Genomic DNA, 13,910 nt, shown 5'->3' with positions numbered 1-13,910 from the left:
TTAAAGAAAAAAATAAACTGCAATGATTAACTTAGGTTATTTCCAAGTTCACCACATACCTCTGCTGCAACACCTATTAAATATAAGATACTTCAAAATTTAGCTAACATAGCTAAAAATCATAATATTGTTAAGTACCTTTCCACAATATCACATTTTTTTTAATGAGATATAATTCTATCAATTACCATTTTTCTCCTAACACATCTAAGTTTGGCATTCAAAACAATGGGACTCCAAATGTTAAAGCACTGGCTAGAGGCACAAATATAGCACAATAGGTATTATGAAAGCTGCCTTGTACATTCCTGCTTGTACTACAAACCCAGCATGCAACTTCTTTCTGTTCCAACATGGGACTTAGCCATCAGGAAGCTGACAGTTTTCTGAGGGGTATGCGAAATGGACAAAAATCTCCCCAGTATTTCGTGGAATCCAAAATTCTCACTTGTGAACAAAGCTCATTTATGAGCCAAACTTCTAGAAACACAAGGTTAGGATAGCCTTGCAGATACTTAAATGGAAAACAATCAAACTAAGCTCATTTCAACACCAATGCTGTGTAATCAAGATGTTCTAAGATCTTACTAAGAAATGCTTTGCCATATATTGTTCCATGCTGCGAGGGAAACATCATTCTAGAAAGGTACAATAGTCAGAGCATTCCCATCAGTTTTGAGTTCCAAGTACAAGAAGAAATTGAGAAATATTTAATGTTTCTGCTGTAGAGAAATATTTAATGCAACAGAATTCCTTCTCAAAAGAAGTACATGTATTAGTGTGCATGCTGTTGTAAAATAGTCATTTTCATTGCTAATAAGATTAAGTTAAGAATTATATTTCCAAAGGAGCAGCTACAGTAGTACAGTATAACAATTGCAGTATGCCACACCTAAGGAGTCTCCAAAAAGATACTGAAACAGACATCTTAACTCACAGTTTGGGGGCTATTTAACAGGTTGTTTTTTTCCAATACAAAAGTGCTAATATCACAGGTCCAATATGAGTGGCTTTTAGATCCCAACATTCTGTACGTACATTACAGGAATTCAGCATGTCCTTCTCTGTTTTTTTCACTGCTTCACATGGCTGAGTAACTTCATATCACTTCCCATTCATCTTCAAAATCATCAGGATGAAGCAAAACAGAAGTGTCATTACTTTTCTGCAAATTATGAGAATGGCTAAAGGTCTTGGTGAGGCGCTGGAGAAGGGATCCTGAAGGACTGATTGCCCACAGTTCATCTAGAGGGGTCACTGTAAAACATAATTATCCATCTTTTAATTAAGGTACTAGGCTTCAAAACATTAAATAAATAATATTCAGATTACCTTTTTCTAATAGTGCCAAAAAAGGTTATTACTAAGGCGATAAAAATACCCTGGTGAAACTCGCATGGTCAATCAATTGACACTTCGATTATGTGTCTCTCCCTGCTTATGATCATTTTGAGCACTATCAGGCAGAAGGCAAGGCAGACATCACAAAAAACAGTCCCCAAATATTTTGGATTGCCACGCAGAACCAACTTGCCTGTTAAGCGTGATACATTCCCAGGAATCTTCTTCCAATAGTCTCCGGCGGGATTCTTGTCAGTAATGCCATATCGACGAGCTACATCCCCATTTGGACAGCGTGCCCAAACTGTTCTGGTACTAATAGCCAGCTGACAAGCCTGCAACCCTGAAGATAATCAGATATGAAGAGGAAACAATGACGTGCTTTCTTATACATTAAACAAACTTGCAGGAAAGTTCAGTAAGAGAAAACAGCAAGATTAAAATACTTTATATAATCCTATATTAATACTATAGAAGAACTTTCCATTATAAGAGGCACAGAGAAATACCTTGCTTTCCAGATGGCTTTCTAAGAAAAGATTGGCAAAGAGACAGCTGAGGACTATGTTTTTCCTTACACTGAGTTTAACAGAGTTGAATAGAGTAGACGCTATTAGAATCTGAGCTTCCAGTCCTATATAAGGGGGATACTGGAGAGTATAGATTCCCAAAGTGCAGCCCATAGGCCACTTGCAGCACATGAAGCATTTGTGAACAAAAAGGCTGTTTAATTGCAGACTTTGTAGACCTCGCATTTATTGACCACAAGGATATTGCACTGTGGATACATTTTGTTATGTGGTCACAGCCACAAGCACCAACCGATCAGAAGATCTGTACAAACACAACCTCTGGAGACCCACTCAGGGTCTCTTGGCTTCTATTACTGCACAGGGAATGATCTGACACTTAGTTAACTTTCTTAGGCAAATTAAAGTTCTGGCATTGTAGACATTATGGATGTGTATATTTTTTCTTCAGAAGAAGAAAGCAGGTCCTCAGCAAATGAAATGCCATGCATTTCTGCCGTGAAACACCTCTAAAAAAAGCACACAGCACTGACACACAGTTATTTAGAAAGACAACTAAAATTGCATTTTATTTACAGGCAAGGCAAAATCACTATTACCTAATCTAGAATGCATCCAGTATGCAGGATTAATAGAGAAAGGTGCAAAATAAGATTAGGTTTTTGTTAGCCACATCTGGACAGGACTTCCATTTTGTGTCACACTTAAACATAAAACTTTGCAAAGCACAGGTAGTCTTCCTACTAACTGAAAGGGAACTGTACCACCTAACTCAGTGGCAGCAGCCTGAAGTGGAAATTCACCCAAAAATCACTGTTTGCAAGTCTTAAAAAAAAAAAAAAAAAAAAAAAAAAAAAAAAAGAGAGAGAGAGAGAGAGAGTCCTCTTTAAAGATAACCCATTATCAAATAGTTTGCTGTGTTCCTACTAAGTAAGCATATTTGATTGCTATGAATAATACCCAATTTAAGCATTGTAATAGTTCACTATCCAATTTAAAAATCAAATAACAGAATAAAAGACTGAGAATATGGCAGAAAGCACAAGGAATTAATGTATTAATTTTTACCTGGTACATGTTCCCAGTCAGTGCCTACTGGCATTTCATCTGTAATTCCAATTCGTACATGGACATTCCATTTGCTATCAATTGCCCATAACATCTGATCATTTGGACTTGAATGAATGCTCACCAAGTTGATTCCTACTGGCTACAAAAATTAAGCACAGCATTTAAACTTTGTACTATTGTATCTTTGAATACAAAACACTTCTTCCTCACAGAAGTATAAAACAGAATTAAAATATTTACCAGAGACTAAAGACGGGAAGAAACTTAATGATTTTGCACAGTGACAAAGTCAGCCTCTTCCTTAACAAAAATGATCTGAAATTTTGAGTGGATGCTACTTAAAGTTACTGATAAAGATATTCGTATTTAATGTTCAGCATCTGAGTACAATATTTCTGAATATAGATTAATATATGTGTTTAAGCATTGTTATATGAACCACGTACAGTTTCAACTGCAAGTTGAAGAGAGAATTCTTCGACTGAAATGCACAAAGTGCAGTATTTTCCTACTGCCTGACCGAAAGTTTTCCTAACATATCTGAATTTGCCCTATGTTACTTAAGCTATACAAACTGCACATTTTTAAGGTCTGAACGTCTCATCTTTGCAATGACATGGTGACCTGCCTACTTCCTCATATTCCATTCTGCAAGAATGTGACCTTGGAACTCTAAGACCATTGTAGTACGGGAGCTGTTACATTTCACAGCAGAATATCTACAGTATAGTTACTGGTAAGCCTAAGTGAAATATTCTTCCCACTCTGTTCCCAGACAAGCCTTATTCTGTCAACTTCTAAGGACGTTTGTCTTAACTACTGTCCAAAATCAATGTAACCAGCCAAAACGCCTCACAAACATCATAAAGTCGACAATTCTGTAGCAGAACTTAGCAGCCAATGGATTTGCAAATATCCTGAGAAATACGTACTTTGAAAAAAATACAGATAAAAACAAAAGGGATATTTTATACCACGTCAGATTAAAGTTGCACCTTAACAAGATGGCAAGATGCTCTGAAATACAGCATTCATCTTATAGAGAAACACTGAAATCCTGACTTTAGTCTCACAGACATAAGCCAAGTTTTCAGTATGATCAATACTAGAGCTAACACTTCTTTTTACGTAGAAGCCTGGGAATTCATACACGTAATCCACATGCATGCAGGAGCTCACAATCCAGGGCCTGATGTTTCTTCTGTTTATGTACAATTACATGCTTCATTTCTGCCTTTAAAATTCTGGTCCTAACATGGGACTGACTCAATTATAACTGCATTTGACTTACATCTCCAAATTAATGCCAGCTATGCTGCCTTTCTTTTCTAAGTGTTGGCTACAAGAAGTGCTTAGCTACTTTCAGATTGCTATTTGGCAGTATAACAAACTACAGTACTACAAGCAAGCATAAAGCCTCTTATACTCCATCAGTGGGGGATGTCACAGGGTAAGGAGGAAATGAACTGTCACCTCTGGTCTTGCTGCCTCTTCATTGAAAGGTATGCTCATCCTTGACCCTGTTCCTCTTTTTCTCTTTTCCTCTCTCTTTTTTTTTTTCATTGGCTCTTCCCACAGCTACTTTGGCCCTGACTCCTTCCTACTTCACCATACTCATCTCCCCATATCATACTCACCTCACTGTTGCATTGCTTCCAATTTCATCACACCTCTCCCATAATTCTGTCACTGTAGTCCCACACTTCAAAGCAAAGGAGCTATTGAATTACTGCACATAACAGATCTTTGCATTTTATCAGCTTAAATCCTCCCTTTTTCCCACCAGTGTTCCTCTACTATTTCTTCAGACTTAGGAACTTTCTGCTACTCTTCCCCTATTTCCTTTACATCATGAGTCGCCAGTACATCCAAGCTCCTACTCCCCAGTAGACTTCACATTCCAACTACTGTCCTTTCCAACCTGTGACAAAGAGCATGATGTGACCCTTGTTACTGAATTGCTGGGGTCTGTGCACCTTGCTCCCTACTTGCTCCACATTAAGATCCCATTCTCCTCTTTCTATCATTTGCCTAGAAAAGAATTCACTTAGGAAGAACTGTAGGAGTTCTTCCAACCAGATAGACCTCCTGAGTGCTTACACCAGGTATCCAAGCTTGTGTATTACTGCAAGATTATAGATAGTGAAAGCTAAGAAAGATGATAAAATACCCCAAAGGAGTACTTGCGTGAAGGAAGTTGTATGATGCCACAGCTAGAGAGCTTCTTACACCAAAGCAGGCTCAGGCAAAATTACAGCAGTTACCTCTACCCAATTCCACAGTATTAACATATCTAAGAAACAAATGGAAATGATCAAATTCAAAGTCAAATTTCTACAAGCTTGCCCAAAAGTTATATTCTCTCTCCCCCCCCCCCCGCCCCCAGTAAGTTCCTATCTTCTCCTGAAGTTTTGCTACTTCTCTAAATGCTTCACTTCTGGCTTCTCTTCCTTTCTCAGGCTACTTAGCTCTTTCTGATAAACTCTCATCAGCCGTACAATCCTCCCATCCACTGTCATTATACAGAATCCAGGCAAGTCACTGATGGCAGCATCCAACGCTCTTAACAGAAAGCACCTCACCACACTACAACTTTTTGCCTCATGCGAAACATATAGTAAAACACATGACTCACAGGACAGCTAATAAAATGATTATAAGCAGTAGCTTTTGGAACAAAGCACTGACAAAGCACTGGGAAGCAACCAAAGGCAATTCTTAAAGCCTGTTGCAGAGGTTTTAAGCACATTAATTAGGTGGGTATCTAGAAAGCAAAGTCACCTGTGATAAGATGTTCTCAGGTCCATCAGAGTAGGTGAATCAACTGATTTACAGTTTTCTTGACCTGACATCATATACTCCTTTTGGAACAATCATACTGGAAACACCTCAGACAGCCTTCATTTTCAGTGCATTTTAATTACCATAAACAGACTTACAATGTTTTATCATCTATGTCACAATAAATAGAACTCTGAAGATGCACTTAGAGATTAAATAGAGTTTTCTTACAGCAGTAAAGAGACATATCTGTGCAAGTTAGTATATCTGCTTATCATATTTCAAAATAAATCATTTCAGCATAGGTTTTTCTCAGCTAGTTTAACTTCCAATAGCATTCACATACCTTGACTGTGAAATATGTCATATGTATAATTTACTGAAAAGTTTTGAATTGTATAGAGTAATATCAGTCTCACTCTTCCTTAGAGGACAACGTGCCAAACTGTTCATAGGTCTATCCTGCAAGATAGCTGAACCTGTCACTGCAAGAGCTGAACTTGTTATGAAATACTAATACGAAATACTAATTCAGTGTTATTTGATTGAAAACAGGAGGAGTACTGTTTCCCTTTTACATGTAGGACAACCTAGAAAATTTTCCAACTCAAAAAAAAAAAAAAAAAAAAAAAAAAAAAACCTCAAGAGAGTAAGAGAGTCTAGTTTAGCCAAGAATAGAACCCAGATCCTTGTGTGCTCCGGTCTGGCATCTTAATACAAGATCCTCTGTCTCCTTCTGTCAATTGGTATTGTGGACTTCCACTATGACGATGTGCTGCAACACGTCAACTGTGTATTTTTCAACATTTGAAACTGCATTCTAAGAATTGTGAATGTCTATATTGTCTGCTACAAATAAAAACACTGAAAAATATTTTGTTTGCTCATATCCAAGCATCTGAAGAAAAAACAATGCTGATAAAAGGAAGCAAATTTGAAGGAAGTACTTAACTGACCAACTCTTAATGATATCAGGAAATAGTGTCTGTGCTAAATATATTTAAGTTATCACCTTGCCCATTAGCTTTATAATACTATGCAAGTCACTTACATTTTCTGCAAACCACAGAGAAATAAGCTTCAGTGTAAAACTTTGTTCATACAAAGGAATCAAAACCCAATGTACATCTAAAGCAAGCCGTCTTCCTCCTGAACTACTACTACAGCCACAGATGAACTCAAACCACACCGGCTCAGCTTCCTTGTCAACAAGGAAAGACAGTACACACATACGCACGCACACACACGCCCCCTCAAAAGCATCAGAACATTTTCCACCTCAGTTTTCACAACAGTAGAGTGTTCATGTATCAGCAGACCTCCACTATCTCTTTTTTGCTCCAAATACCCAGAATGAGGAAGACTAAACATAACATTCTCAGCCGGTCCAAGCTCTATCCTTTTTATAATGATTGGCGGCAACAAGCAGCATGAATGTTCTCCTCACCTTCAAGAGGTGAATCAGAAATATATCTTCAGCTCTTCCAGGCCAGGCTTTAAGAATGCCAAATTAGACAGATTTCTCACATTGTAGAGCTGTATCTGTAGATCAGGCTTTCCTCATTACTTTGATGGCTAGAAGACAATCAGAGCCTATTAACTAGTAAGACAAAGAATAGAACTTAAAGAGAGATCCCCTAACACAGACCTAACTATTTGCACATTATTTTCCAAGTGCCATTTGAAAGAAGGTCATAAAACACTTTCAGCACTCCAGACATCAGGAAAGCATGAGGAGCAGCTTAAGATCAGCACTGATCAAAATGTTTTGCACTCAGAATTTCAAGAGCAGAACAAACGACAAGCATGCCTAATTAAGTGTCCTCTTTTCCTTTGAAAAAAAGCTCAAGACAAAATAGAGGAGCAGAAAAGATTATGATTTATCTTCTTGGAAGCCTCATGTTTTTCAAGAGTATTGCATTTGAATTGTCAGAGAAAGATTATTATTTATTGACTGAAAAAAATGGAGGACCATTTTCTCAGAAGCCCTAGAATTGACTTGACTCCTTCCACCACTTTTTGCCTTTAGAAAATAAATGGTCTTAGTTTGATACCTGCAGTCTATGGCTAGTACAATTAGGAAGTTAAAAAGCAAGTAGTCAATTTTCTTGACCTCTCGTTTGTCCATTCTAATTTCAAGCACTTCTCTCACAGAAATACGCAAAAGATTACAACGTATGACATCACATCCCAGAAAAGCCATACCAAACTCATGTGACTGTTCAACATGACAAATCTCAACAGATCCATAAAGTACTTTCAGAATATTTAGTACACTGTTTCTGACAAGCGATTACAAAATGTTTAATGCAATTACTTTAAAGATTGCTCAAACTACAGGCCTCTTCTGTTGGCTTGTCCAAATATCTTCCATTCACACTCTTATATCTCTGATCATAAGATATTTATAATTTTAGATAATCTCCTATGCTATGGTTTATAACTACCACGATAGGTGTCTTATTAAAAAGATACTAAAAAACTAAACTATTAGGATGAGAATGAGTATGTTTTTAGAAAAATGTATGTTAAGTATACACTATATGCAAGAACTTCCCACGAAGCAAAACAGAATTCAATATGAGGCAATAAAAGGCTTGTATAAGCAAAGCTCTGAAGAACAAGGACTTTTGATTTTTAAACTTAAGTAAGTTTTAATAAACAATAGTAGAACACCCATCACTCATTCTATTCCAGAAAGGCACATCTCTAATTTTTGAAACTGAGATGCCCTATCAAGGAAAGTGAAGCACTTTTGTGAGGGGAAGAAAACATGCAATTTCAAATTCAGCATCAGCTCTGCTATAGGTTGTTGTAAGTATTTAAACTATTTTTTCTCTACTATTTTGTTTTTCAATGTTGGTCTGTGTAAGACAGACAGTTTGTGATGAAAATGCCACATACAGTTGACAGTAACCAAAATACCATCTTGCTACTGCATTGGCTTGTTTTAACGATCAAAAGTATACAACTAAGTTACAATTCACTTACATAGCTAAAGAAAAACCTGTAAAATAAAAATCTGATAATTCTAGAAAAACCAACAAGTGTTGACCAATTCTGAAAAGTTACAATCTGTCAGAGTTCAAAATACATCCTGTAAGCCACTGAAATACTGGAAATGCGCTCATGATATAATAAATACTTCTCACCTTAAAGAATATTAAACCCTTGCACTAAGTAGGTAAAATGTCACCTTCAGACACCAGATTATGTAACATATTATGTTACCAGATAAAAACAGCAGCATTCCAGGGGTCAGGGATTAGAAATCAGGTCATTTCCTCCTGATAGACGGCCCAGTTACTGGGCAATATAGTCCAACTTCCTCTTGCTCACCTGTGCTTAGCTCCATTGGACTCTAGCTCAGCAGAGCAGGTACAAGGTTAGGGCCAGGCTACTTGGCAGCTCAGTAAGAAGGGCCACCCAAGCAGGAGAGAGCCCAGTACGCAGCCCTCCACCTTCAGGGAGCTGACTGATTTCCAGCCTGGAGACAGAGTGCCTCCTTAATTAGCGTAGGCTTTTTGGATCAACTTCTGGTGGTAACTAGTTCTCTTTACTGACTTTAATTTCCGAGTCTGCTTCCAGTCTTTAGTGCCCCAAGTTATTTTGTGAAAACTAAATGCCTAATGAGACAACTGTCAGCTGCATGCGCTAGAACCATTCAACTACTATGTCCAGCCTCCCATAGCTTTTAGAATCAAACAGGCTACAGCTCAATCACACAAAAAACAACAAGAAGCTTCCTCTAACCATAACCCAGAAACTGCAGCTGTAGCTTTAACGAAAAAAATCTCTTAATTTATTCTAGCACAAATAGTTTTTTATGCTTCTCTCTCAAAATCATTTTCAAGGACTTTTATTCATTACTTACTTCAGAACATCCCTGCCTTTAAGCACATGAGTAGTTCCACCGAAATCAAGGCACAAGCTTGCTGAACCAAGACTGCTATTACCTGTACAACATCCGAATTTTTACACCATTACCTGTACATTTTTAAATACAAGAATTGTTGGGATTTGATAGGTTTTCAGAATTACAACTTTAGTTACTTTATTTACACTACTGAAGATTAAATACATTTCTCAATCTCTGAAAAAAAAATTATTAAATGAATATAGAACTGTCTTAGCTGACAGAAATATGTGCACATTGGAACAGTCCAGGTTTGAAAATGTTGTTAGTCCTGAACAAATGAACGTGTGAAAATGGAAGGCTCTCTTTCTGGCAATTTCTGCTTTCAGTATTAGTCTTGTCCAAACATAAATATATTACCAAAATTGTATTCTCAAATGGAATAGATGGAAGGTTCACCCACTCAGTTTTTGGGCGTATCTCACTTGAGGCACTCTTTTTGTCATCTGAAGCTTCTGCTGCTGATAACTGCTATCAAACGTGACAGGCTACACATGCACTTTCCTGAATGTGACGATAGCAATGCTTTCAAACAAATACAAAAAGGCTAAAACTCCTACACAGAAAAAATAAGAGGGAAATACACTGACATTAGCTTTCCTAGCTAGCAACAAAAGGCAAGGCAATAAGCACTGAACTCGGCAGTGAAATCAGAGTAAGAGCACTTTAGTTAAAAGTGCTGGAAGTGTATTTTCATTACGTAAAATATCTTCTGCGTAAGTACGATATCTTAAGAAAAGCATCATGTCTGTGAGGAACAGTATACATCTGAAATTAGGTATCATGGCATTCTAAACCAGCTAAACAAAATACTGCAGCAGAGCTCTGATCTCCTATACTTATTTGTAACTCACCCAGACACAGTTGCTCTGAATACAGCTAAAGATTGTTTTTCTCTACATCTTCTTGGAAAAAAAAAGTCCTCCAAGAAAATCTCCTGCCTTACTAATGTCTTCAGGAGGCCTCACATAACTAAGGATATATGGAACAAGAGAATAGCTAGTCTGGTCTGTAGATAACCTGGAAGGGTTAATAAGTATATTGCCTCTCCAATCTAAACAGAATTCACCTAATAAAAGGTTTTTCTCCTCTTACATATGTTGCCTTAGCACTCTGAAGCAAAACTCATAGCAGCTCACAAAGTCACGTGCACCAGTCAAGTAAAGCAAGCTATTCTGTACCAGCAAAAACATCCAGTCTTGAAATGAATAGTCATGTGGATTAGGCACTAGAAGAAACAGTTTTCTATGGCAAATGATTCTGAAGTAAAAATTACAATGCATCCTTAACAGAGTAATTCTTCCCTCTGCCAGTCAGCTTTGATTTTGGCACCTACCAGAAAAAGCGCAGTGGCAAAATCTGATCTCGAAGAATGCTCACCTCTTCCTACAATTACCACTTAATATACAATTTGGTTTAATAATACTGGGAATCTCACCAAAAAGTGCAAAGGCAAGGCAGAGGAAGAAAGGCTTCAGATTTGCATTCAGTTTTCTGTAAGATAAGCAGAACTTTATTTAAGGAGAGGAAAGGCAACAAAGGAAATGACAACCATTTCTAATAAGTCAGTTATCCATAAGGCAGAACCAATCTCCTTACACCAGAAGTAGATTAAGAAAAAGGAAAATATTGAAATCTAGTGTTTTGATTTTGCAGAATTAGAGAGATTTCAAATGTGACTATCCATTGCTTCTTAGTTTTAAGAACTTTCGAACCACAGTGCAAGAGTGAAGAGACCACAGTTCTGTAGTGTTCTTTCATTGTTTGTGTGTAAATAAAATATCGTTCCTCCTAGAATAGTAAGAATTCTAACTATCTTCTATTAGCTATGATATCAAGCTTAAAAAAGACAAAGATTAGGCTGTTTATGGGAAGAGTAGTAAATCAAAAGTTTCTCTAGTTTGAAACGTCCAAGCTACAAGAGATGATTTTATAGCAAACTGCTAAGCAGTTCTCTTTTGCTGACCCAAGTAATTACATAGAACAAACAGAAGGCTTATACAGTGGCCAAATAGTGAACATCTCATTCAATACATCCCTTCCTCTCCACAGTGGTGATAAATCACATGGATATTTACAGAAACTTCTTTATTTTATAAGATAGCTTTTTCAACCCTGTACATTCCATGAGGTTTGGTTGTAAATGAGCAGAGTAGCAATTAAGTAAAACCAGTAAAACATGTTTAAAAATAATAATTTTAGAATAATAACTTTTTACATAATAACAACTTTTAAAATAACAATAACCTTTAAAATAATAATTTAAAAATAAAACAATGACTCACTAGAAATAATTGTCTTGATCTTTGTTTCCTTTAATTCCCTTAAAGGAAGTTTTGCTCAAGTTTGATCTTATAGATCAATTAATGCAAATCTGAAAAGATGATTCTTAAGGCCAGTGTTAAGTAGTAGCTAGAGAAAGTGAGCATTTCTCAAAATCTGATTTTTTCACTGCAACTTTTTCAGTAGATGTGAAAAATCAAAGCTGAAATGTAGAAAAAGTTCTTTTTTTTTTTTTTTTTTTTTTTTTTTTTAAGCATTTGGCATTTAGGGATATTTCAAAGCAATTTTTCAATTGAATTTTAAACTTTTGATCAGCTTTCACTCCACAACCATTCAAATAAATTTTACTAAGTATATTAATTTTTATATTTATTTTTTAATAATTTCTTTGGGATAGAAATCTGAAAAGCATGAAATCTTTATAAATATACACACATACTTTATAATAGTTATATACATAATATTTATACTGCTTGATCATTCTTTGGAATTAAATGTAATACACATTGAGACACGCTATAGCATAATAGTTTTGTACTGTATATTAACAATGGATTGAGAAACACTGCCTGTTTTTTGTACTAGAATCATTTCAAAGACTTTGATCAGCTTTGTCAACGCTGTTAAAGCAGCTTCCAAAAAGCTGCTCAAACTTATTTTGACTTTTAAACTGCAGAACAGAATGGCTCAAGTGCAGAAGATATCTACCTATCAATTACTACTGTTCAAAATGTTGTAACGATATCAATCACTTTTAAAATATTGGATAAAATAAAGGAGAAAGGAGACAGCATGAAACACAAAACGCAATTTTTACTATGAAGAGACACCGCAATCATGAGTAACAAAGGGAAGAGTAACATGAGAATAGTTTTAGCTTGGATAACATTAAATTTACCTCTTTTAAAAATCAAAGACTGAACTTATATTAGTTGACGTCAGCATAAAATCTAAATGAAACCACTGTCTCTGAATACACTTGTGAAGTTATGTAATATGCTAGATGCTGTGCAACTGCAGCACTCCTTTAACAAGAAGTTCCACTATTAAAGCAGAGTCTGTAGCTACTCACAAGCTTCTCAGGAGTCATGAGATCTGGGATATGGCAAGTCATACTGGTTTTGACATTCACTAGGAAATGAAATTTTAAACCAACTGTAGATATTATGTGATTTGAAAATGCTTCTGAAGCAGCTGAAAGGCAGTTTTGATTTCCTTCTTCAAACATAAAAAGACTGAATCATTCACAAATATTTATAATACTTCTGTTTTTCTGAAGAGACAGGGACATAGCATAAACCGTGTCAAAGCAAATTAAAGGATGGGTAATAATAAGAATTATTAATAGAATGATTAAAACCAAACTATCGCAACTCCACTGCCAGCGATTTACTTTTATTTCTTAGTACGACTTTTCAAAAGTTCAGTATGTTTCAAAATCTTCAAGAGAAGTTCTGTAGCATTGTAAAATGTAAATCGAGTATGCAAACACATCCACTGCTACTATTTTGGATCAGAAGGCAGTTCAAATAATTTCATGTCAAGGAGCAAAGAATGAAATTGATAGTCAGAGGTCAGTTCTGTTACAGCTGTCCCAACCTATGACACAGAAATTATGCTCATTTTATCGTTTAACTTGCAAAGTAGTAGAGCAGCAATGAAAGCAAACACCGAAGTTTAAGGAGCCAGATACTGGAGAAATATATTCTGTCTGTATTCTATATTCAGAAAAGATGCTCTTAGGATAGTCTAGGAGGCTTCCTTCCACTCTGATCCTCTCAGTAGGTAGACAGGGAAAAAAAATAAATAAAATAAAGTCCATTCCAGGAACAAGGGAGGAGTAGAGCTGCATTTGTTCTGCACACTTACTAACCACTGGATGATAAGTAAAGTCCCTGAACAGGCACAGCACCCTGGCAAGAATCCCAGATTTGCAAGGGTGAGGATAAAGGAAAAGGAAAGGAGGCATTTCAGTGCAAAGCCATGTG

General features: G+C 36.4%; 1 protein-coding gene across 6 annotated transcripts in view; it reads right to left on the bottom strand.

The window, feature by feature from the left end:
* Positions 1–709: 709 nt before the first annotated feature.
* Positions 710–13,910, bottom strand: part of TECPR2 (tectonin beta-propeller repeat containing 2) — a 44,231-nt gene continuing 31,030 nt past the window's right edge. For 3 of the 6 annotated variants that reach the window (XM_062576749.1, XM_062576750.1, XM_062576751.1), the window contains exons 18-20: positions 2,940–3,081; positions 1,535–1,684; positions 710–1,257 (exon numbers count right to left, since the gene is read on the bottom strand). In XM_062576749.1, the coding sequence (XP_062432733.1) occupies positions 1,100–1,257; positions 1,535–1,684; positions 2,940–3,081 (450 nt within the window). In that variant the 3' untranslated portion in view covers positions 710–1,099. Of the gene's footprint in view, positions 1,258–1,534; positions 1,685–2,939; positions 3,082–5,112; positions 5,236–10,975; positions 11,134–13,910 lie in introns of those variants that run through there. The other 3 variants (XR_009958514.1, XR_009958513.1, XM_062576752.1) reach the window with 3 other exon arrangements.

This window comes from Rhea pennata, chromosome 5 (assembly GCF_028389875.1).
Source record: "Rhea pennata isolate bPtePen1 chromosome 5, bPtePen1.pri, whole genome shotgun sequence".
In the NCBI taxonomy this organism is placed as follows: domain Eukaryota; kingdom Metazoa; phylum Chordata; class Aves; order Rheiformes; family Rheidae; genus Rhea; species Rhea pennata.
Note: the sequence above shows the minus strand (reverse complement) of the source record. Positions and strands in the feature narration are given on the sequence as shown.